The sequence below is a fragment of the Acyrthosiphon pisum genome, chromosome A2, assembly GCF_005508785.2.
Source record: "Acyrthosiphon pisum isolate AL4f chromosome A2, pea_aphid_22Mar2018_4r6ur, whole genome shotgun sequence".
Classification (NCBI taxonomy): domain Eukaryota; kingdom Metazoa; phylum Arthropoda; class Insecta; order Hemiptera; family Aphididae; genus Acyrthosiphon; species Acyrthosiphon pisum.
Genome location: NC_042495.1, coordinates 115,217,709 through 115,242,121, shown reverse-complemented (window position 1 = coordinate 115,242,121; position 24,413 = coordinate 115,217,709). Strand labels below are relative to the sequence as shown.

The following is a 24,413-nucleotide window of genomic DNA, read 5'->3' as shown; positions in this document are numbered from 1 at the left end:
AAAAAAAATGTGACTAACGATTTTGGATTTTTTTTATCACTGTGAGAACCAACTTATAAGAAACCTCGTATTAAATTTCAAAGTTTCTATCAAACCAAAAATTTTTTATCGTTATTTTAAAAAAAAATACTTAGAAAAATTGAAAATTTCATTTGTCTATAAATAGCTCAAAAAAAGTCGAAACACTTTGAAAATTTAACCCTGTATAGACAACGCTAATATAAACATCTGTTGCAAATTTCAAGTGCTTACAATAATTATTTTTTGAGTTACAGTAAAATTAAGTTTTCGTTTTTGTCAAAAATTGGTTTTGCGTAAAAATTCGCGTTTTTCCGTTATTTTTTTAAGGTTTTTCCTGCCGCTTTTGAAAAGTATTGGGAAATTTTCACTTTTGACCCCCCAAAGTACCAACTAGATTCACTTTCCTTTCAGAAAAGGTACAACTTTTGAAAATCGAAGCATTTTTACTGCTCCAAAAGTTGTCGTCAGACACAAAAAAAAAAAAAAAACACACATCATTGTAAAATCAATACATTCATCACTTCGTTCAGAATCTAAAACTTATTATGTGATAATTTAAAAGTTAAATTATTAAGATATATTTTTAACTGTGACAAACGAAACCCTATGTTATAGGTAGTGACATACTGTTACAAGTTTATAACGTATAACTTAATAAGGGAGCAAGTGTCATGTGTCAAGTGTGTTATGCAACAGTATCGTAAAACACAATCTAAGTACCTAGGTAGTAATTGTATATACGCTAGCTTACAAAAGAAATAAACAACTAGATAGTATACATTTATATTTTACATAATAATAGGATTATTTATTTCTGTTGCAGGATTGAACTTGGTACGCAAGCAGTAAACATGACACATGAACTAAATTACAAGTAGCTTTCAATCAAATTATAATTCTCGTTCCACACTAAAATCGTATCAAAAACAAGTAAATTAAAACATTTTAAATGTTATTATTATTTAAAAGACCATACATTATTTAAATGTTTTCAATTTGATATAGAAATACAAGTAATTTTAAACTATAACTAATGTCACATTTCACAATATACCAAACATTAAAAACTTGAAATACCTACTCGCTCTGCTAAAAAGTATGTTTGTAGGGTGTTTGTAGCGGTTTGTAGCTTCTACAGCTTAAAATTAATCTCAATATTTTGAAAATTTTCATTGAGCATAGTAATTGTTAACTTATATAAACAGAATATATAATAATATAGACATTAACGAAACGTTTCAAATCACAAGTCACAACAATATTATTCATTTATAAATGGCTATTGACAATTTTAAAAAAATGAGCATTTATATTTTTGATATTTTCAGGTTTCTGTTCTATTAAATTTTCAGGTCCTAGCTATTGTTATTAATATTATAAATAATATGTGCATTTTTAACTAAAAAAAATTTTAAAATTTTCGTGATTTTGATAATTGTTGTTAGCATTTTATCTTCAAACCGGTATTAAAAAAAATTGTGCTCAATGCTTATGTATTTTCTACAACTTTACTGCTGAGTGCTGACAATATTCTAAACTGCTGTAGGAACAAAATATTTGAGATCTTGTATTATTTTTCAAGGTTTTTAGTCATGCATTGGAGTGTATAATATTAAATATTTATAGGAAAATCTAAAAAAGTAAAATCCTTATAAATAGCTTAAATTTAATATAAATTATTTTGAACATTTATTTGAGTATGGAAAATGATAATTTAAATAATAGCGGAATGTTTTAATTTTTCGTGATTAATATTTTTTGAACTTAAACAAAATGTCAAGAACCGTCTGATCTCAACCGCTATTATATAATATGTGAATATCCAATGTTGTCAACATATTTAATAGAGACGTGCTATTTTATAAAAAATAACTGTACAACTATGCCAAACTTTTTCTTGTAATTTGTATATTAACATTTTACAAGCCCTGTTTTAAATTTGCAAAGTTTTTACTCACAAATAAAAATGTTGTCGTACATTAATTGAAAAAACAAATTATAATATTATATCTAGTAAATGCTTGTATTATTGATATTTGGTGAAACATTTTAAGTCTGTATACAGTTAATTATTTTTACATTACAACAAAGAAACAAATCTGATTTTGTCGAAAATTAGTTTTGCAGAAAAATGCATGCCTTTCCTTATTTTTTTTTGTTTTTCCCAATTATTTTCAAAAATACCTACTATTGGAATCCCTGAAGTATCAACTGGATCCAATTTATCTTCAATTTATTTTTAGAAACCACCCTCGAAGTTTAAGATTGAAAATTGTTTACCACTATTAAACGAATACTATAAAAAAAAATGAATACACACACAACATTGTAAAATCAATACATTCGTCTCACCACTCAGAATTCAAAATAAACTGATTGATTTTTTAAATAAAAATGGTAGAAAAACCATAAACTTTTCAATAAATTAATAAGATATTGCAGCTATTATTTCTGCCGGTAAGTGCATTTAAACGAAACATTTCATGCCATTTTAAATGCATGTTTCTTATTTTTCGCGGCATTTAGGCACGGGTCCAACTTATAACTTATTATTTATTAACTAATCATTCAAAATTCGATTTTATTCTTCATAAATCATAGATCTTAGAAGAATATTCTGGTATGTGGAATTAAAATACACGTTGTCATTCGAAAAAATAAAACACTTAAAAAATGGTAAAAATATTATTAATTTTCAAAAATGTTGTTTTATTATGACATTAAATTATACAAAACAATATTTACATAAACAGGTACATAGAAAACTGTGAACTGTTTTAACATGCGCATACCTAGTACACATAATAATATTACCTATAATATTATAACCCTCAGAAGTCAGGGGCCGTTACACCCGCATGCGTTGTCACCGTCTTACAAACAAATTGCAGTTTACGTTCTGAATAATCCATTTAACTCTGTTACATTTATTTTTTTCTTATTATTAACTTTTAAGCCATCAACTGCGTAGTGCACTCCGTTATATTTAATATTAGAATCAATTTACCTATAATTATACAATTTAGAAGTAAGAATATTATCTAGTGAATATCGTAGATTGTTGTAAATTATTTTTACAGTTTAAAATTCTATTATGAAAACTTGTTATGAAACTTGATTTAAAATTAAAGCATAAAAATAAACATTAGATATTTACTAGATAATAATATCTTTATTTAAGTTAGATAATAGGTTTTTCACTCTATAAAAAACATAACAGAGTTAAATAAATTATTCAGAGCGTACAGTTTGCTATTTTATGTATTTGTGAGAAAAAGCGTACGGGTGTAGCGTAAATCCTATAGCCTTATAATATATATTTATATAGCTAATAATCGTAATATAAAATATTCTCAGAGCACTATCATAGAATTTACTATACTATATTTTGTTAATTCCAATGGTCTTTTTAAAGTACAAAAGTACAAAATGCTTCTAGACATTAATAATAATTAATAATCCAAAGATAATTTTATATTAAACTATTCTTAAGAAATTTACAATTCGAAATTAATTAATATTAGATTATATTTATTAATATAACGATTAATTTCAGTTGGATTTAAGCATTTAATTGTAGGTACCCGCACCATAGATTAATAATTAATCTTTATTCTACACCATATACATAATACAAAAACAGTAATTCATAAAATTAAAATATCATTTAATAAAAGTACGCAAAACAAATCAAAACAGGTGTAGTAAAAAGTAAAACTAACATTATTTTTGCGTGTTTAAAAAATTTAATTTATTGATAATTGGCCCATTCCACTCGAATATAATTTAACTTATTTTTTTTATTATTATTGATTATTAAGTATATTATTGTTAAATACACTATGCAGTATACAAAATACCAAAATAATAGTAGCAGATTATAATCATTATACATTAATTTAAAGTATATTTTGACATAAACCTTTAATAATTAACTTAAGGCAAATTAAATATTGCACTCTATCCCATAGACCTATTAACTTAATAAGTCTATACCTACTCTATCCACTACTTAAGCCTCGATTTAAGCTTTGTTATATCAAAAGCGAGTATTTTAATCTCTATTTGTATATACTAATAATTATAATAAATTACATTTTCAATTATGGGAATTAAACTAATAATTAGGTAGAATCTTTATCAATCTAATGAAAATGCAAAGTTTATTTAAAAAGAAAACATTATTTTTTTATTATTGCTTTTTCAATGTATTCTTCAACTAGTTCAACCAACTTTTTATATATTAAAATAAAACAAAATTATCTCACATTTAAGTACCTAACCTTAAAACATGGTTTAGTTAATAACTTGAAATCATCCTTAAAAGTTAAAATCTCACAAGAATAGTAGATTAGACCATGTTATGGAATAATTAGTAGTAAAACTAATTAAAAATGTTAAGTAGGTAAACGAGATATAATTAATTGTGGATTTCAATGGTGTAGCTATCCAACAGCAAAGTGGGACAGTACCCGGGCTTTATTGTATTGTACTATAATAAAGCTATTGCAATTATATCAACATACTTGAAACTGGATATAAAAATATATACATGTACCTATGTAGGGAATGAATTGCAAAGCTAATGGGAGGTAAATTAAAGTCTTGGTCTAAACATTATTTTGAATATTTTAAATATAGAAATTTTAATTATTTATTTTTAAATTTAATTGTACATAATGCACAGTTTTAAAAGTAAAATTATTATCTGTTCATTATTATATACACAAATTGGTGTATTAATAATTGATTTAATATATATATAACAATTGATATAGATATATCATACATCAAAAAATACATTATTTTATTTATACGTTCAAAAGTAGACTTTGAGTTTATATAAAATAGTGCAACAGCCAACATTATGTCAGTATACACCGTGTATAACGTTTGACTAAAATATGTATTATAATATTATATAGGTACTTTAATATAAGGTAAAATTTAAGTGTTTCTATTCAGTACTTAAAATAATAATTTTACTGTTGTAACAATCAGTGGCATGGTAAATGGGGTTTTATGACGCCTAGGGGGGGTGGGGTGGTTGGGTACATTATAGTGACCAATAACATACAACAAAAATTAAAATATTTACAGTCACATAATAACTATATGTACTATATATTATATTAAGGTCATAAAGAGGGGGTAGGTACCAGTGTTGTTAAAATTCCTTTTATATAGGAATCCGTTCAGTTCCTCGTTCATTTAATGTCAAAAAGAACTCGTCCAATTCCTAATTCCTATGAAAAAGGAACTCATTCTTTTCCTCGTTCCTCGTGGTTCATGAGTTATTAGTTATTGTAAATTTATAAATTTATTAGTTATTATTGCTGGGCATCAATGTTTATAAATTTCACCATGCCACTGGTAACAATATTACTCTAATATTTTACAAGTATAAAAATTAAAATACATAATAATATAAATATAAATTTTTTGAGCAAGATAAATCTAATTCAGGTTGTTATCAAAATTGATAACAATCCAATGTGATAACAATTTAATATTGTAATAATTCTCAACTTTTTTAGTTTTAACTTTTTAGAATCATCAGATGTAAAATGTTATAGTCATATAAGTAATTTGTAATAGTAATAGTTTTTAACATGAGTTTATGATTAATATTTATTTGTTAATATTGAGACATAATTTTATTTACTCATGAAAGTTTGTTTGATCAGATTTGGCATTAAATAATGTTTTAGATAATATCTTATATTCTCTGTAAATTAATTAACCATAAACACACTATATTATATTAATGTAAACAAATATAGTTAAAATATAATACTATAATTCCAACTCTTAAAAAAGCAGTGTGAGAAAATAACTAAAGATGGATAACTTTACAGTCAGTGGTGTAATTAAGTAGGTTGTAAGTATTTTATATTAATAAAGAACCAAGACAAGACCAATAATGAGTACTTTTTCTCTTTGCTCCTACTCAAATAACAAATGTATGCTTATAACTGTATGCATGTTTCAGCTATTTTAGAATGTACCTATAGGTAAATAGTATAGGTATGTACTTGATGCTACTCCAAAAACCAGTTAATCAAAATATTTCAGAAGAGCTGTGGGAGAGAGTTTGCCGTGCGATTTTTAGATAACATATTTTGTGTTACTTTTGAGAGGATAATAATTATAATAATAGATAGGTAGGGATGTACACAGGTACTCACATTTTCGAATATCGACCCAATGTTCGCCGTGACCAACAGAACGCGAGTGGAAGATTCGCAAGCCATGTTGGACTATGGAATGGATGAGAAATTGAGAATCACGATTTATATAACTACGGCACGTCAGCTTGGCGATCAATCGAGTACCGGAAGACCGTTTCCGACGACGGAGCGACTGCGTTTGACCGGAAAAACGACTCTGCGTCCGGTGCACATGCTCGCGCGGGGTCGTATAATATCGCTACCATAATAATATTTACCCATTATAGTAGCGATTGTATTCGTAACACACACACGCCCGCGCACGCCGTTAAAACACTTGAAAACAGTGAGTCGATCCCGCAGCTACCTATATAATAATATCATTATTACTGTAATAATATTATGTACAGACGTACAATTATTACTATTATAGTATTATTATTTATTATTACTATTATTGATAAGGTGCATAATAAACGACACGCCCACCCAGTCTGACGTCAATGTGTCTCCGACGCGCGCCGTATATTATTATCGCTACCGTGCGCGTGCGTATACAGACACCTATAGTAACAACAATATGCCGACGATGCGCGTATTTGTGGAACTTGAAAACGATTGTAAAAAATATGACAAAAAACGACGATTTGGAATACGGCCACGGGCTAAACAAATATTTGGCGGAAACTCACGAGTGCCGCCGGTCCCCAGTACGCACTCTGACCGGCTGATCAAACAACAGCCGCAGACCCGGACACGTCCATGCGCCCTTGCCTCGTTTAACCGATTTTCGTATTCTCTACAGGTACGATTTTCTACGATAATAAATCACCGTAGATTCGCGAACGTATAACATTTAAATGTGTGACACGTAACAACCGAAAACGTGTTGCGCGAGATTGTTGGAATAGAATATTATTTTGAATCAGCCGACCGCTGAACGCCGTCCGGGGTAGGTGACTAATCGTACACGCCGGCGCTCAACGTCCGAGTAAGTTTCAGGCGTCGTTTATTGTTGTTATTTTTGTTATTGTTCACGTTCCGTTTTAGGTTTAACACGATGCATTTCACCACTACGGTTTTTGTCAATACCGTGTGCATTATCGCTGCACTGGGCCATGTCGAGCCGACGGCAATTATTACGAGAGATGTGCACGAAACGGAAATGTTTTACTACGAAATACGCCCCGAACTTTTTAACTGGACGAACGGTATTTTGGTATTTGATTCAAATAATTTGAAATAGAAAACCAGTATCCCTTTCAGACTGTTTCACACTTAATTTTCAATCTAGGAGCGGATACTGGGTTTGTGTTCACGCCGTCCTTACAGAATTACCCAGACTTGCTACATTGGATACATTACAAATTCAACAGTAAAAATAGACACGGATACTTGTATGGAACACCGCCTGCAGACTCATCGGACAGACAAATCCTAGTAAAAAATAAAATATATATATTCATAGCTCGTATAGAAATATTTGTAAATCGGGTATAGTGATTATTTTAGTGGAGGAACCAGGAACGTGCATAATTCGAGATGCACACAATTTTAATATTATATTTGCAATATTTTTTTTACCCTTATCTTTGATACAGAAACCACTGTCAATTTTTGATATTTAAATGGCAATTTGCTATACTTTTAAGTTTTAGCATTTGATGCAGAATGCTTTTTTAAAAATGTTTAGTGTACACGGTCAATATTCGATATTGACAATGTTATTGACCAACAATCGTGTATTGGTTATATTGACGGATTTTTAATGATATCAATAATATATTAATATTAATCGTATATATTGTAACCAATATTGAATGTAAAGTTTCTATTTTCTAATAACCATATTTTGTAGTTTAAATTAGTTGAATAGTAAATTTTTGCCTATTTTGCAGATTATACAAAATTAATTCAAAACATTTAGTTTGCCAGGAATCGCCCTATGAACTGTAGTATGCCTTCATATATTTTTAGTCGCGAAATATTTCTCACAATTATTTCTTTCAGCACTTATTCTTATATTAACTCTGTACTTCTTCACAGTAAAGCTGGGTTTATACTAGAGTCCGATCACGAACAAACCAATGTAAACGGTCTAGTGAAACACGAACGATGGTATTCGTTCGCGGTTGCTCCAAATGCGACCTGATAGCATTCAATATGGGTACGAATTCGTTAATTCGTGCTCGGGCTCTAGAGTAAACCCACTTTAACAACAGGTACTTCATATTACATTTTTTAGTTGGATATTATTGGACTGAACAAAAAAACATACCAGGTCGAGACACAAGTTATCCAATTAAACATTTTTGAAAGATCTGGTAAATATTAATCATAAATTCTGCAAGAAATTAAGTTGTTATTTTAATTTGTTAAAACTTATAAGAGTTAATATTAAAATTGCATAAATATACAATTCTTTCACAGAATATGCAACAAATGAAGTCAGATTTAAAATTAATAATTTGAATGTGGAAGACATGTTTCATGAAGAACGCATACAATACTTGCTGGATATATTTAGACAAAATTTATGGTTGGGTAGTAAACCAAATTTGTATGTTACATTTCTAGCATCTGCTAGCGATTTAGGACAACGATTACCACTAGACCCAAACGACACAGAGGGGTAGGTAATATACTGCTTATTTATAATGTTACTTAAAAAACTATACAATTTATGTGTTAAATTTTTTTAATAACCACTTGAATAATGTATGATATGTCCATCAGTGTTATTGTCAATTTAGGAAGCTCATCAAATTTTTCAACAATATTATATGATCTTGAGAAAGAAATTAGTCCATTGCAAAAAATGAATAAATGTCCAAAGGATTTCAAAAGAACAAGCGTTGAAAGATATTTTCGAGCTAATGGTTTCAATTTGGACTGGTGCAGTTTCAAACTTGTATGTAAAATAAAATAATTTAAACAGTCATTACACACATAGTTAATAAACACATCAAGTTTTTGATATAATATCCATTAATCAATCCTAATAAGTGAATATTAATTATGCACATATTAAATTAGCAAACGCTATTAAAAAAGCTAAATACAGTAAAAAATAAAGTTAGTTTAGTACTTTATATTATTCGTAACTTAAATTAAAAACTATTTAGTTGTGTAATTTTTTAGTATTTTTTACCATGTAAATCAGTAAAAATACAATTTTTTATGTATAATATACAATGAGAACCTCGAATAAAGATAATATGGTTGCCCAACAAACTATTGTTATTAGACCTTTATTATCAACAATACCCTAGAAACTTACACTAGCACTCATAGGATATAAATTAAGTACTAGGCATAAATTATAATAAAACATTATTGAAAATTTATGATTGAGATACCTAATCGTTTGGAGCACCGATGCTCGGTTCTGCTAGCCTTTATTGATAAGGAAACTTTCAGGGTCACTTTATTATAGTTTGCTGGGTAACCATACCATCTTTAATTGGGGGGACGGAGTCCTGAGTGGACTTTCCCATCACTGAGTATTTCACATTTTCAGTTTGTATATTATAAACCTTATTCCAGTTCCATATTTTATAAATACATGGTAAAATTATTATCAAATGCATTTTCCAACTTAAATGAGTAATTTTCTTCACTTTAGGTAGAGTTGACAATCATAAACCAGAATCACACTATGAATGTTCAAGACAGAATATCTAGCACAAAACATGCAGAAGAAAATGTTTGGGAATTAATGGAATCTCTGCAATACAGTCAGTCCATGGATGGAGATACAAAATTAAGCGTTACATTACTTATCTTTATGATTTTTGTAATTGGGATAATATTTAGTATTGGTGTTTTTAGATGGAATAAAAAAAAAAAGTTATTTTTTTGAAAAAAATAGAACAAAAAATAAATAAAATTGGAATTATTTGAATTTTTTTTATTTTTTAATAGACATAAACTCTTAAATATATATTTAACACATTTGATTGTTATATATTTGACACTTTCTCAGTATGTCAATTGTAAATGGATTTTAAACATTGTCCAGATTACAAAGATTAATTATTAGACTAAAACATTATGAAGTTTAAAAACTTGAATTTTCAATGTTTTTACAAATTAATTGAACTTAACCCACATAATATTAATTAGTGTAGTTTATTGTTTAATAATGGTAGATTAGGTTTTTTTTGTTATGTTCCCTAATAATTCTTTACAATAAAAATAAACAAGTTTTTCTAAATATATGAACATACTTATGAAGTTAAGAACAATAAAATTTCAAAAACTAATTAATCAAACTAAATATTTAATTTGAAACAATAGTGCTTACATTTTTCAAGGAAAGGTAAACATCAAAAACGCTTTGATAAAACTTTCTATACAATTTTAACTAGTAAATATTAAAGCACAAAATAAAAAGAATAAAATAAAGAGAAAATGGAAGTTAAAATTATCGTTATACCATTTACAAAATAGATTTTCAGTTGTTTAAAGATTTAAAATAAGAATGAAATAGTTTTTTTTTTTTTTACGTAAATTAATCAATGGGAAGTCAATAATTGTACTTATGAAAATTGGCATTCAGTAACAATAAGTGTTTGAGTTTGAGCAGTTTCAATACCATTTGGCTTAATACGCACATTTTGTAATGATCCCATGACGTCATCTTTATCCAGATCAGAAGAATTACTGTAGCGTAAATATGCAAAACCTCTAGGGCCTCTCCAAGTAATATGCCTAGAAAATGGTACAATGTTATCTTAGATCTTGACAGTAAATATTATCATGTTATTTATACATACAGTGGTTTAACTCCACGTTCCATTAAAGCAGCCTTTAAGTCACGCACTCTGACATTATTTGCAATATTTCCGACTTTAAGTACAAATTCATCACCACTAGAAGATCTCGAATAATTTGGTTTTTCATTTGAGTTGTAGTATCCAATGTGGTTGTTGTTATTGTTGTTGAAATGAGGTCTTGGTTCTTGTATATAATCTCTCTGATAACATTTATAAAAAATTAATTGAGTATATTTAAAAAATTAAATGTATGTATACTGTACCTCATCAGTTTGTGATGCCATTCCATTACGATATTGTGGTGGACGGAAAACTCTAGAACTGGTGTAATTATCTTGACGGGTTGCAGAACCTTTAGAATAGCTATTACGGCGAGAAATGACTCCATCATAGAAACTATTTTGACGAGACGATGGATCGTTGGAGTAACTGTTATGACGAATACCATGGTGATTAATTCCACCATTTTGTCGTGAATCCGGGCCATTAAAGTTATCATGACGTACCATAGGACCATTGAAATATCTAGTAGGACGAACAGTCGGACCATTTGAATATCTGTTTTGTTGCACAACGGCTGGCCTATTAGAGTCATGATGATACGTTCTGCTATTCGACCTAATGCTTCCATGATAAGATGTCCTTTCTTGAGAATAGCTATTTTGACGATAATTTTGTGAAAAATATTTTTTTGGACTAGGTAAATAATCTCTTTGAAATTTATGCCCAACAGATATCTCACGACCACGATCTTCACGATCAATATAATCACGTCTAGTAGCACGAGAATTACTACGAGAGTTATATTTACCATTACTATTAGATTGATTAACGGATTGTTTATCAATATCGTCTGAATCAATACGTTTGCGTGACTGCTTTGGACGAGGTCTACGTTTATTTTTAGGAGTACCAATGGATGGAGAATCAGCTTGTGTACCATTAGAACTTTTAGACTCAGTTACTGTTACCGGCGATGCTACAGTCTTAGCAGATTCTGATTTAGTACGACGTTTGTTAGGTTTTTTGGAAGAAGAACGCAGTTCTTTTTTATCATTTTGCTTACTACGTTTTTCAGTTGAACTACTGCGTTGGTGTTGGCTGGAAGTAGATTTAGCACGTTTATGTTTGATTTTGAAGTCAGAATTCTTAGAAGCAGGTGCTAATGAATGCTTAGAAGAAGACCGATGTTTTGAAACTACGTTTTCTTTAAATACTGAGTCATTAGTTTCAGATCGGGTTGAGTAACGCTTTTGACGATATCTGTTTTAAAAAAAATAACTTGGTCTTAAATTAAGTTTTTAAAAAATAATTACCTAAAGAAATAAATAAAATTTTACCCTTTAGGTTTTTTATAGGTTCTCGGTGAAGGAGGTATTTCTTCAGGTTCACTGTCCACATCTTTGAGAGTACAATCAAACTCGTCATTTTGTTCTTGTTTAGTACGTAATAATTGCAAGGGTGGCATTTCCAATAACCTCCGCTTAGAAATATAATTCCAAAACACATCCTTGGGACGATCAAGACGATTCTCCACCCGTATAATTTCATTGGATGTAATAATAATATCTACAGGTACATCATAAGGCTTGAAAATGTCTGTTGGAAGCGTGTCAAATACCTTTAAACAAAGAAAAAAATGAATTCACTTGAAACAAAAATTATTTAAATATTTTCCTACATAAAAGTTTTTTAATACATGAATAATGGAATGTATAGCTAACTTAAAATGAAAAAAATGTCTTTATTAGGTTTGATTTATAGTGTATAAAAATAAATTTATTGGGGGGGGGGGGGGAGTAAGCACTCCATTGGTGGATTCTTTGCCATTAAAAAAACATTAGCTAAGGCAGCTGGCAGTAAAATTCATTAACTTACAAATTTAAAAAAAGCTGTATACTAACTAAATGTGCAGTAATGACACCTAAAGCTAAATTATAATTTTATTAATAATAAATCACATACCTGTACATCATGTACAATAGTAACTACTACAGTATTATCAGTCACCATATTCATAGAACTTAAGATGACAAACTCTAAATCACAAAATCCATTTCCAATACCAATTCTGCGCCCTAAAAATAAAATGCATTTTTTTTTTAATGTAAAGATTAAAACAAACCAAGCAGTATATTACCTTTTTTATCAACAGCAACAGATCCCAGAATAATCATATCTATATGAACATCATTATTTTGATCCAATGTTATTAATTTATTTCCCCATTTACGAAGTCCTTTTTGAGTACTAGCTGATCTCAGCATTTTTGCTGAAGGTTCAGCAAATGGCAAGGACACATTTTGCAAGAGTCCTTCCTTCAAACGAAGCAATGGAACCAATAATCTCTTTCCCCACTAGAAAATCAAGGTAAACAATTTTATTATTTTACATTGAGTAACAATTTGAAATAAATATTTTAAATTAAAGTAAAAATTAGTTAATTTAAATTGCCTGCACATAAAAACTAATTTGAAATGAAGTAAGAACTTACATTAAGTGTCAGAAAACGGGCTGTTTCTTGAGCTTTATCAGGAGTCACTTGGACGGTTTTTGCTTTTTTAAATTCTTCCAACTTTTCTAATAATAGTGAAACATTATTACATCCTTTGAAATTTGGTATACGGTTAAAGCAAGGTTTAGGAAATATAACTAGAGAGTTTTCTTCCATAAATTCCCAAACTTTTTGACGAATATCTTTCTTGGATGTCTGCTCTAATATGACACTATCATCAATGCGCACTGGTTTATTTTCTAAGCCTACATCTAATGCAAGAGTGCCATCATTTAAATTGCATTGTTCCATTTCTTTCACTTTGTTTATATCATCAGTATCTTTTACTTCTTTCTCGTTTGACTCCACACTTACATCTTGTTTAACTTCTTCATTAGAGTCACTTATTCCATTTTCTACTATAGCAGAATGTTGTTCATTAGGAAGCTTAGTATTTTCCATTTTCACATCAACAGAACCATTAGAAACTTTGCTTTTATCAGTTCCTTCAGATTTAATGTCATTACATTCTTTCGTCACTTCAGTTTTAGGAGAAGCTATAAACATATAAAATACAAAAACTTACAATTTTAATTAACATTCAAAGTCAATCTGGTAAATACAGAACACCAAATAAAATTTTAAGTAAAAGATAAACATATACCCATATAGGTAATAATTAAAAACATGATGATTATAGGTATATTTATTGAACACGATAAGTAGTAGGTAGGCTAGACCAGAGGTATTCAAACTTTTTCATCCCGCGGCTCCTTCGGCTGTTGGCAACATTTTGGTGACTCAAATTATTAGACGCATAAAAAATTGTTTTAATATTTAATTATTGATAATAATATATATTATAAATATTATCATAAATAAATTATCAAATTAATCAAGAAAATAAATGTAATAATTATGTTACAAAACTGAAATTAATTGTTTTAAAAAAACAACATATTATTATATATTCATTTTAGAATAGGTTTTTTTTTCTGGGATCCACAGTTTAAATACCTCTGCCTTATCCTATAAGTTATAACTAATTGTTTACTAACCCAAAGCAGCAGTAGGACTTGTTGGTGGTGATTTAGACACAGGACTCCTCAATGATTGATTAAGTTTGGCCTTATTTGATTGAGCAAGTCGTTCAGCTAGACTAGGCGATTTATTACCTCCTGGGCTGGATTTAGTTGAAGATGGGGAACGTCCAGATTTTGACGGGCTTGATGAGGCACTGTCAGATTTTGAATTTTCATCAGAGGACTTGGGGCTCTTTGGAGAACCAATTGTAGTTTTTTGTTGACTCATGGCTCCAGAAACTACAAGTTTTGGACTGGGTGGATTTCTCAATTGTAAACCTTCGTTAGGAAATTGCTGTAGATCTAATCAAATTGCAAAAATTGTTTTGAAACATTATACCTAAGACTTAATTTTAATCAACATAATAAACTAAATACCTACGTCATAATACTTATAATATTTAATTAAAATCAAGTTTCGAAAATATCACCTACCTATCGTTTCAATTTTTACTTCAAGATAAAAAAAAAAAATTAATTAAGAGGAGGCCACACACGCATGTGATGTCTAGTCTTACAAGCATTCAACATGGCACATTGTGCAGCTGTTTCAATGTTGTTTAATAACATATTATGATACAAAGAATTTACCTATTATAACTTAAAAGTAAGGACATACAATGGTTTTCTCAAGGGTTTTAACGAAATTTTTAAGCAAGTTACATAATCAATTAGATTAATTACAATATTCTCTTTCCAGCAGTTTGAGAACACACTGTGACCGTCATAAATTGGTTCTTCTGTGCTAACCCACAGGACACCCACTCTTCAGAACCAGTCTGATGTGTGTGGATGAGCAGAATCAGTGTTCTCTCACAGGACAGATTATAGGTACTTATTATTAATATTACTTTGTTACTATATATTTCAAGTTGATTTTTCCTTAGACAAAAACTATATTGTGTATTATGTATTAAAAATATATAGAAATTAATGATAACTATTCTGTCTTAAATATTAACAATACAAAATATATTATTTATAATAAACCATGTGAGTGTCAGTCAATAGGTAGGCACATACATAAACATGATATGGATAATAAATTATTGACGCGAAAAAACCAATAGATTTACAATAGATAGGTACGATGGTAAAAGGTACTTCAAGAATTTAGGCAAAACTAATTATTATAGCTGCCACAGATGGAAAAAAATTTTGAATAAGTCCCAAAATAGTTAATAGACGTAATAGAACAAAAAAAATGAGTCGTCGGCGATATTGGATGTCGAAGAAATTGGGTTTGATGAAATTCGACAATGCGGAGGGTACCATAACACTCACACGGTACAAAATATAGGTGTCTTAAATAATAATTTAAAATATCGTAGACTACATATTGTTAACGATTGTGAAAAGGACAACGCGCGTCTCTGTAGAAGGTGCATGTCATAACTTATAATAAAATATATATTTTAGCCCAAAATGGCGGTGTTAACGATGGTTTGCGCGAGGTGAAAAACGTCGAACGCAAGACAATAATAATACAAAATATCATTTAAATGGCGTGGGGGGGGGGGGGCGCACGAAATGCTCGCAAGATTTATAAATTTATTTTCACTGTACTTACGCGGTGTGGAAACGGACGCACGGCGGACGTCAGAGACTTGCACACACAGCGGCGGTCCCGTCGAACGGACCGGATTTCGTTTAGCATATAACGCGCGATTAAAATATTAATTATTATAACAGTTAATGACGGAGCGGCGCGGTGGCGGCGGCGGACTACCTACGGCGAATAATAAAGCGGATCACGGGGTTTTTTTTTTCCCGTGGGTGGGGCGGATCGGGTGATGGGTTACGTGCTAAAATGGATACTTACGGGAGTTGCCCATGGTGTGCTGGCCAAAGGTAACCAGATAAATGTGCGTGCCGTTGGACGTTGCCGGCGGCGTTACGTGCGACGGGAAAACACTGGCGAGGAGGATGGGAGAGGAAAGACGCCGGACGAAAAGAATATAATATTATTACAATATTATTCTCGGCCTCCTCCGGCGGGTATCGTTGACTGTCGCGTAGTTGGCGACCGGTGGACTCTGAGTGTGGTAACTCCGTGGCACGACGTCGTTTATTTCTGAGAGACGGGTTCGCGGCTAGCTTCGGACTTCGGAGTGTTCGTACTAAAGCTGCGGTCCTCGCGCGACCGCCGGCGGTCCGGCGTGCCGACGGCGGCGGCGGCCTTGGGCCAATGGGAACGCGCGACGCGGCCTCGCCGCACTCGTCCCGGGATTCCCGACTCTCGTCCGTCTATTTTTAGCAACGCGCTATGATTTTACGTCGATGCGATAGCGTTCAATCCACTTCAATCCACATATTATTATATTACAATTTACAATCGTTATCGAGTACGCGCGGTATTATCGATTACGGATAACAAGCAAATTGTTGCGTTTTTCCTAATAAATAATAATTATTTTTACCTAAAATATTGTCCGATCGAGCTGCGGGCTATTGTACCTACACGGCTAGCTACACATTTTTAACGTGAAATATTGATGGGATAACTATTATTCTCCAGGCAACATTTTTGATGAAATATAGTAATACTAATAATTATAATAACTTTCGGCTTTTATAAAAGCATGCTTATTAAATAATAATTTCATTAGGTCTTTGTAATTAATATTTTATAGACAACCATAATATACCTGTAGAATGTATCTTGTTGCTTAAAGACAAATTTGTGTATATAAATGAATTGCTATTATATATTTTTGTTTTATTACAACACTTAATTTTCGATATGAATGAAAATGATATGAATTGATTTAATTAAAAATATAAAAAAATTATGAAACTCGAACCATAGACTTTTTTAGGGTATATGGAGCGTATACCTATTTACCATTTGGTTAGTAATTAGCATATTATACCCTGTGAAAATAGTATAAATACGCACGTACACACTCGAAGTCCGAAAAAAATATCTTAAATTTAAAATAATTAAGCAATCCGTATTCTGTATTATTTATTGTCATATGACAATTACTAATTATCTGTAAGTTAGAACCATGCACCTAATAGATTATAAATATTTAGGATTGATTATTACCACGTAAAAGTGTTAAACGTATTGGTATAGTTAATTATCGTTTATTAAAGTGATTATTGCAAATTTGTTTAATAAACATTTGAGTTACCGCCACAGAGTAATAAGAATTGCCAAGAGAATTATATTATAGACGTTATAAATTGTTTAATCTGACCTGTGAAAAATAAAAATGCAAGGACAAAACTAGGTAATAAAAAATGTGTTTTTATTTATTGTAAAGTTTGGGAATTTGTAAATGTATTACGTAAAAGCCTCGTAATTCGTAAAATAGATTTTTGCTAGCGAAATGAGCAACTTTTTGAAATGTTGAATCTGATTAGTTTTTCGCTTAAAAATTCATTGCATATGCCATATTTTTATCATTGAATAAAGTTCATAAATGAGTGTAGGTATACCCTATAGATTTTTCACGAAAAAACAACTGGCTATAGTAAATGTTGAGGGTACATCGTCATTAGCTATATATAGGTCATTGTTACTAATATTTTATGTGTTTGAATTTAATGATTTATATAATTGATCACGAAAAACTCCATGATATTGGATATTTGGATATCAGTCTAAAGTCTTCTAGCAAACTTAATAATTTATTATTATAACTAGGTTTATTTTTCTATTAGTATTAACAAAAGGTACCTACAGAATGTTGTCAAGTTTGAATATATTATACGATATTATAATATTATACATGTACCTAAGCTACAATTTACATAATTATTGTCAACTTATAAGTTGATAGCATGACAAATTATATTATAATTTGTCATGGTTGATAGGTACCTGGTACCTACTACCTAATACCGACGTTCAGTAGAACGGTGTAAATAGGTTTGTGCTATAAATGGTTAAATATTTTATATTTAATATTAGTTTAAATTACCTATTTAATAATTTTATTCTGTAATTTGTATAGAAAATCATAATCATTGCAAAAAGTTTTATGTCCCTTCATAGCATAATATATTTTTTAAATTTATAAAACCAAAAAAAAACAAATAAAAAAGTAATAACTAAAATTGTTGAAGGAAAATCGTAATTTTTCATTTCAATATCTAAATTCTTTAATATATACAAAAAATAATTGTTCATCATAATAATATGTACTTATTTAATATACCTTTTCAGAATAGATTAGATTGTTAGGAACATTGTATTATATTTTCAAAATTGAAGCCATAGATATAAAAATTGTGTGAATAAATTATGAATTACTAAAAATAATTTTCAAATTTTTGTGATGTTGACAATTGTTTTTAAAATAAAATTGTATTATATTTGCAAGTTTACGTATAAAAAAGTTATCAGCATTTTTAATGCGTGTAAATACTAAATATTGGTAGGACGCCGTACCCAAGTGTCGTCTCCGTCTAACTAACGCATAATATAACAAAATGTACGTCCAGCGACCAGCAGCACCAATTTTGTATTGTTAGCTTAAATATTAGAGTTAGTTGACCTATTATCAAATTTAAATGTAATATGTTGTTGTGTTCTTACTAAAATTATAATTTATATCGTTATAATATTTTTACATTTATATTTGATATTACGGTCAATAAATCAATTCACACTAATATTTAAGCTAACAATACAAAATTGAAACTGCTTGACATACATTTTGGTATATTATACATTTATCCACTACTCGTTAGGAAAACGAAGACAACCATAATCTGCTGGTATGACATCCTCTTAACAATTAAAATAAATGAATACTTCAAAAATGTTATAGTATTATAACTATTTATAACTAACTTATATTATAACTATAATGTAGTGTATAGAAAATAATAATTTTAGTAGTAGTTAAATAAGTATTTCAAGTTTATATAAAATAACAAAAATCGTTCAAGGAGATCGTTATTTTACGTTTAAATATCCTATTTTGTCAAAATTTAACTTGAGTAACTAAAATTTTTAGTGACAACGTATTAGGAACATTATATTACATTTCAAGCTTTTTTGATTTAAAATAAAATAAATATAAAAAACCTAAAAAGTTATTATAAATGTCCATAACTAGCTCAGAAATACCTAATCAAAATATTTTTGAATTATATCATGTCTCTATATTGATAAAGGTATTGAACAATTTGGTGAACATTTATACCCACCTATCTACAGTTATTCATTTTTGAATGACATAAAAAATCGATTTTACTATTTAACTGATTACAATTTTTTTGTCAATTTATTATTCTACAATATCTATATATATATATATATATAAATGAATGTATGTGATTGTGTGTGTCCATATTACCAATGCAAACAATTATATATTATTTTGAAATTTCCGATGGAGTTTTGTATATAAATGGTTGCCATGGTGATATGTAAAACATATTCATATAGAGTTGGCAATTTTAATGGGCAACGAAGAGAACGGGATCAGATATTTTTATAAACATAGATAGATTATATCTCTGAGCAGAAGATAGGCTAATTTAAAAAGGGAGAGGACCAACCCTGGGAGGTGCTCAAATAGGAATTTTGAGATTTCCGATAGAAATTTTTGTTTATAAACGGTTGCCATGGGTTATGAAGCTATTATAAAAATTATTATTGGTTGCCGGGAAACGAAGTGCTCGGGATCAGCTAGTATTTCATATTAAACAAAAAAAGCTTTGACTTCGTCTTCCAATGTCCAAATATGACAAAAAAAAACGTGTGCTCTATTACATATTTAAATATAAATAAAAAATAAATATACTGTAGTACTATATTACTATATTAGTATAGGTATACGGTATACCAGTGGCGGTCATTCTATTTCTCAATAGACATAGTGTATCAACTGATACACATACTTTTCTCAAGTGCTAGGGTACCGGGCACAGTGGCATGTCCAAGGAGGGTGTTTGGGGCTTTTGGGGGTTATGAGTTTATGACACCCCCACTGAGCCGTGTCATATACTCATATATAATTATTACACAAATTAAACTTTAAAGGAATATTAATTTATTATAATTTTTTAATATCATTATCTATTGTCTCATTGAATATTGATCATAACAGACTTAATGTATAAATATTTTTGTAAATTAAAATCAAAGTTATAGTTTAGAATATGTATTATGTATACTGTTCCTGTATAATACTTCTAAGGGATTTCTAAGGCGGGATCCCACGACTCGTGTATTTGACGAATATTTGGTATTCGTGGATACTCGCAGATTTTTAGGAATGGAGTACTTTGTACGAATATTCGGTATTCGGTATTCTTTATTCGTTATTCGCCTTCCCGTCGATTGTCGGTAACTTTCCGATTATTCGTGTATTCGTGGATATTCGTCAAATACCAGAGCCGTGGGATCCCGCCTTTATAACGAGTCGAATCATTTACTTGACATTTTTACTAAATTAACATATTATTACTTTTTCACATCAATTATGTTCAAGCAGCTTATTAAATCAAGCTGTTTAAATTTAACAATAGTCAATATAGGGAAAATCGAACTATTCATTTTATCGACTTGATATTATTACAAAATCGTGATTGTGTCTGTCTATACGGATTAGTGATTTATTGTGTTAGATTTTAGTTCATACAGGTAATAAGTACTTATCTAAACTCGAAAGATATATATTTCCGTTTTACCTAATGAAACTAGTTTTTATGTAATTTTCACAGTGCATTTTATTGATACTATTCAATACTTATTTTATTTGTATTATATATTATATCTTAAAAGACAGACTATGTGATAATTAAGATAACGTGAACACAACAGGATTGATAAACAGGGAATATATAATATTTATCACTATTTTTAACATAATATTGTAAATATTACGACTGTCTTAAAAACTTAATAGGTACAAGAAACAATTTTAAGTTATTTTTCCTAAGTTCGTAAAGAAGTTTTATCACTGGATGGATTCTTCTTGCAAGCCTCCAACCCATCAACTCCAACAGCGCTTCTACTCATTATGATAAAATAAATTTACAAATTATATAAATAAATTAATAATGTAACAAAAAAAAAAGTTATTTTTCTTAAGAAAATGTCAGGACACCATATTTGTAATCTCTCTCTCTCTCTCTCTAACCCATGTGAACAAAGCAAATTTATGTTTAGCAGAAACAACCCTGTGTTTTTACTTTCGATATTAGATCGAATTCTCCTATTATCAAACTTTAAGCTAAGAACACAACCTGTATACACTATACGAACTTTGGTTTTTTTACGATATTTTAATTTTTATACAATTTATTTCCATTTTTAAATCATAATAATTTACACACTCATAACTTATACATAAATTAAAATATCATCAAATAGCCAACGCTCTACAATAGCCAATAGGTGAAAGATTGGTTCTTCTAAACGTAAATTTTCTCTGTTTCGCCTTGGTCAGAGAGAGGAAACAAATAGTGCGCTGACATCATCTTAATTCTTGACAATTTTATTGTCTTTTATAGGTAGGTTAATTTAATAAAGAATATTTTTTTATGTAATATGTAAGTATATAAGTAAATTTAAAACGTAACTAAAATGAGTATGAGCACTATGAGCATTGATTGTAAGAATAATTATAAATTAATGGTAAAAAAAATTAACATTTTAAATGATATAAACGTAAAATAGACAACTTAATAGATTGTTTTTAAATAATTTAATTATATATTATATTAGTGAATAATATTTGATTTTGATTTACTAATTATGACTATTTAAGTATGATAATTAAACTATTTAAAATAGTTATTATATAATAATAAGATCATAATAATTATATAGTTTAAAACCACACATTAAATATAATATTTATCTAATATACTTATTTTTATGAATTGATTTTCATTAATTGTTTATACTGAAAATAACTTAAAATATGTATCATTAATGTATGACTTAAATAATAAAGTCACATTATAATGATTAATAGCAAATATAAAAATCAACTCACTTTCTCAAAAAAGTTTTACGCAACTAATAGTAATAGCTGACTTATAAATTTCATAAAATAATTAATAAACATTATTTAATATTAATTAACATATTAACATTATAAGAAAGGGGATATAAAAAACACGTGTCATAAACTTATATGAGTATATAATATTACACGCGATTTTTTTTTAAAGTTATTATAATATTATATTATGACAATAGGTATATTATGAGTCACATGACATTATAATAATATAAATACATTTTTTTTCAAATACGAATTAGAATTTAAAGTCCGTTTAAAATAAATAATTTAAACATGTTTATAGTTTGTTGCTAAACTATTAAATATGTATTAAATATGATTTATCTTCAAGGATCTAACCTATCAATATTTTATATAACAATTATTTTGTACCCATATAAGCAATATAGCTAAAATATTAGTAGAATACCCAAACCACATATAGATTAAATCTATACGACTATGGCCAAATGTTACTTGTGTATTACTATAATATAGTTACTGAGATGGGTACTATACCCACATAATTGCAAGTTATAATATAAATATAATATTATACATTTAATACGGAAAAATATTTTAAGTTTACTTATAATGACTTATAATATAATATATTAGGTATACAGACTACAAAGTAAAAAATGTATTTGAAAATAATTATTGAATAGGTACTTACATTGTAATATCGTCCGAGTAGGTAATTTTATTGACCACTTCACTTCATCGTATATTATCAACAAATGAAACGCACAATGTTAATCCACGATAGTGAAATTATAAGCTGGCTTTTTGTATATTTTATATTTAGAGAAGTTATCGAATAGTTTTCTGTATAATGTCGTTATACCTGGACACCTGGTGTTTATACGATGCACGACTTCCCAATTAAAAATGTTTTGTGCACCTTATATGATCTATTGTTCTACGTATCTATATATATATCCTACTAAAGGTTAGTCGTATATAATTTCTCAGTTACCTACCAATCAAATATTTAGATTTTAGATAATTAAGAAATTACGCTTGCATTTTGTTTGCAAATTTAATTTGCCTTTTTTTTTGCTGATAACACCGTCTGCACATGCCAACCTATAAATATTGTCAGTCTTATTCTTATATAATATTGTATTATATAATTTTATACGTGAATTGTATAATATAAATGCTTGTATAGGTATTATAGATACCTAGTATGTATTTATTACTTACAGTAGGTATTTAAAATGCGTGTCGTTGTGCTTAAATTTAGGTACATATACATACAAATCGGTAACTTATATGTCTTATAATATTATAATGTAATAATGTATAAATGTAATATAGCAAGTATACTGTATAGGCACAGACTATATGAAAATAGTTTAGTCTGTGGTATAGGTATCTACATATATTATTCTATTAATTGTATAGGTCCTATCTTGTATGGACTACGGACGATGATTGACTTATAAAAGTCGCACCTATACTATTTTATTATATTGTTATACATGGTAAGTAGTCGACAACTTAGACGTTAGGCTTTAGACAAAAACAAAATTCATATGTGATTTTCGGAAAACAAAAAAATTATTCCATATAAAGTCGTTAGTATGTAAATCATTTTATAGCTAAAATGTTACGCAGTAGGTGACTATATTGTCTATAATTGTTTGCTTTGCGAGTATCAATAACATGTGATGTGATGCAATGGCGCCCGCAGGAGGGGCAAAGGGACCATTGCCCCCCCCTGAGAATTTTAAATTGCATATTTGCATTCACTTTAATATCAATATCATTATAATTATCATCGGATTGTAAGTATTTCTTATATCTTGCACTGGGGCCTGGGTGGGATTTTATCCTGCGGATGCGTTTGATGTGATGCAAAATTTAGAGAAAAATTAATATACAGC

General features: G+C 29.0%; 4 protein-coding genes across 13 annotated transcripts in view; 2 read left to right on the top strand and 2 right to left on the bottom strand.

Moving 5' to 3' along the window:
• LOC100164713 (type I inositol 1,4,5-trisphosphate 5-phosphatase) overlaps window positions 1-6,775 on the bottom strand; it is a 29,491-nt gene extending 22,716 nt beyond the window's left edge. For 6 of the 7 annotated variants that reach the window (XR_003839475.1, XR_003839476.1, XM_016806289.2 and 3 more), the window contains exon 1: window positions 6,210-6,609. Coding sequence is in view for 5 of the 7 variants with exons in the window: in XM_016806289.2 (XP_016661778.1) it covers window positions 6,210-6,275 (66 nt within the window). In the remaining 2 variants the exon portion in view is untranslated. Of the gene's footprint in view, window positions 1-6,209; window positions 6,610-6,643 lie in introns of those variants that run through there. The other variant, XM_008187115.3, reaches the window with a different exon arrangement.
• A 154-nt stretch (window positions 6,776-6,929) lies between these two features.
• On the top strand, window positions 6,930-10,719 carry LOC100162621 (epsilon-sarcoglycan). 2 transcript variants are annotated; one of them, XM_001947851.5, is made up of 7 exons: window positions 6,930-7,182; window positions 7,242-7,402; window positions 7,486-7,631; window positions 8,437-8,515; window positions 8,622-8,823; window positions 8,928-9,102; window positions 9,817-10,719. In XM_001947851.5, the coding sequence occupies exons 2-7, from the start codon at window positions 7,252-7,254 to the stop codon at window positions 10,051-10,053; spliced, it is 990 nt and encodes a 329-aa protein (XP_001947886.1). In that variant the 5' UTR covers window positions 6,930-7,182; window positions 7,242-7,251; the 3' UTR covers window positions 10,054-10,719.
• LOC100160598 lies at window positions 10,085-23,318 on the bottom strand. Of its 3 annotated transcripts, none has more exons than XM_016806288.2 (9): window positions 23,198-23,318; window positions 14,522-14,848; window positions 13,464-14,020; window positions 13,110-13,326; window positions 12,935-13,047; window positions 12,310-12,590; window positions 11,233-12,232; window positions 10,970-11,169; window positions 10,085-10,904 (listed from the first exon to the last, which is right to left on the bottom strand). In XM_016806288.2, exons 2-9 carry the CDS (start codon window positions 14,772-14,774, stop codon window positions 10,733-10,735), a joined length of 2,793 nt encoding a protein of 930 aa, XP_016661777.1. In that variant the 5' UTR covers window positions 14,775-14,848; window positions 23,198-23,318; the 3' UTR covers window positions 10,085-10,732. The 3 variants fall into 3 exon arrangements, with proteins under 3 accessions (XP_016661777.1, XP_001945049.1, XP_003246078.1); XM_001945014.5 differs by lacking the exon at window positions 23,198-23,318 and adding an exon at window positions 16,368-16,674; XM_003246030.4 differs by lacking the exon at window positions 23,198-23,318 and adding an exon at window positions 16,116-16,258.
• A 133-nt stretch (window positions 23,319-23,451) lies between these two features.
• The window catches only part of LOC100169499 (26S proteasome non-ATPase regulatory subunit 2), a 9,440-nt gene continuing 8,478 nt past the window's right edge, over window positions 23,452-24,413 (top strand). The window contains exon 1 of the mRNA XM_001945077.5: window positions 23,452-23,473. The gene's annotated coding sequence lies outside the window, so the exon portion shown is untranslated. The remainder of the gene's footprint in view (window positions 23,474-24,413) is intronic.

What these genes read in the sequence shown, in the direction of transcription:
- LOC100160598 (XM_001945014.5), bottom strand. An exon ending in AAGTCCTACTGCTGCTTTGG is followed by an intron (nt 14,021 to 14,521) that starts GTTAGTAAACAA and finishes ATATGTTTATAG; the next exon opens with CTTCTCCTAAAACTGAAGTG. An exon ending in TGTTGCTGTTGATAAAAAAG is followed by an intron (nt 13,048 to 13,109) that starts GTAATATACTGC and finishes TTTTATTTTTAG; the next exon opens with GGCGCAGAATTGGTATTGGA.
- LOC100162621 (XM_001947851.5), top strand. Translation starts at nt 7,252, where the DNA reads ATGCATTTCACCACTACGGTTTTTGTCAATACCGTGTGCATTATCGCT. An exon ending in ACTTTTTAACTGGACGAACG is followed by an intron (nt 7,403 to 7,485) that starts GTATTTTGGTAT and finishes TTTTCAATCTAG; the next exon opens with GAGCGGATACTGGGTTTGTG. An exon ending in GACCCAAACGACACAGAGGG is followed by an intron (nt 8,824 to 8,927) that starts GTAGGTAATATA and finishes TATGTCCATCAG; the next exon opens with TGTTATTGTCAATTTAGGAA.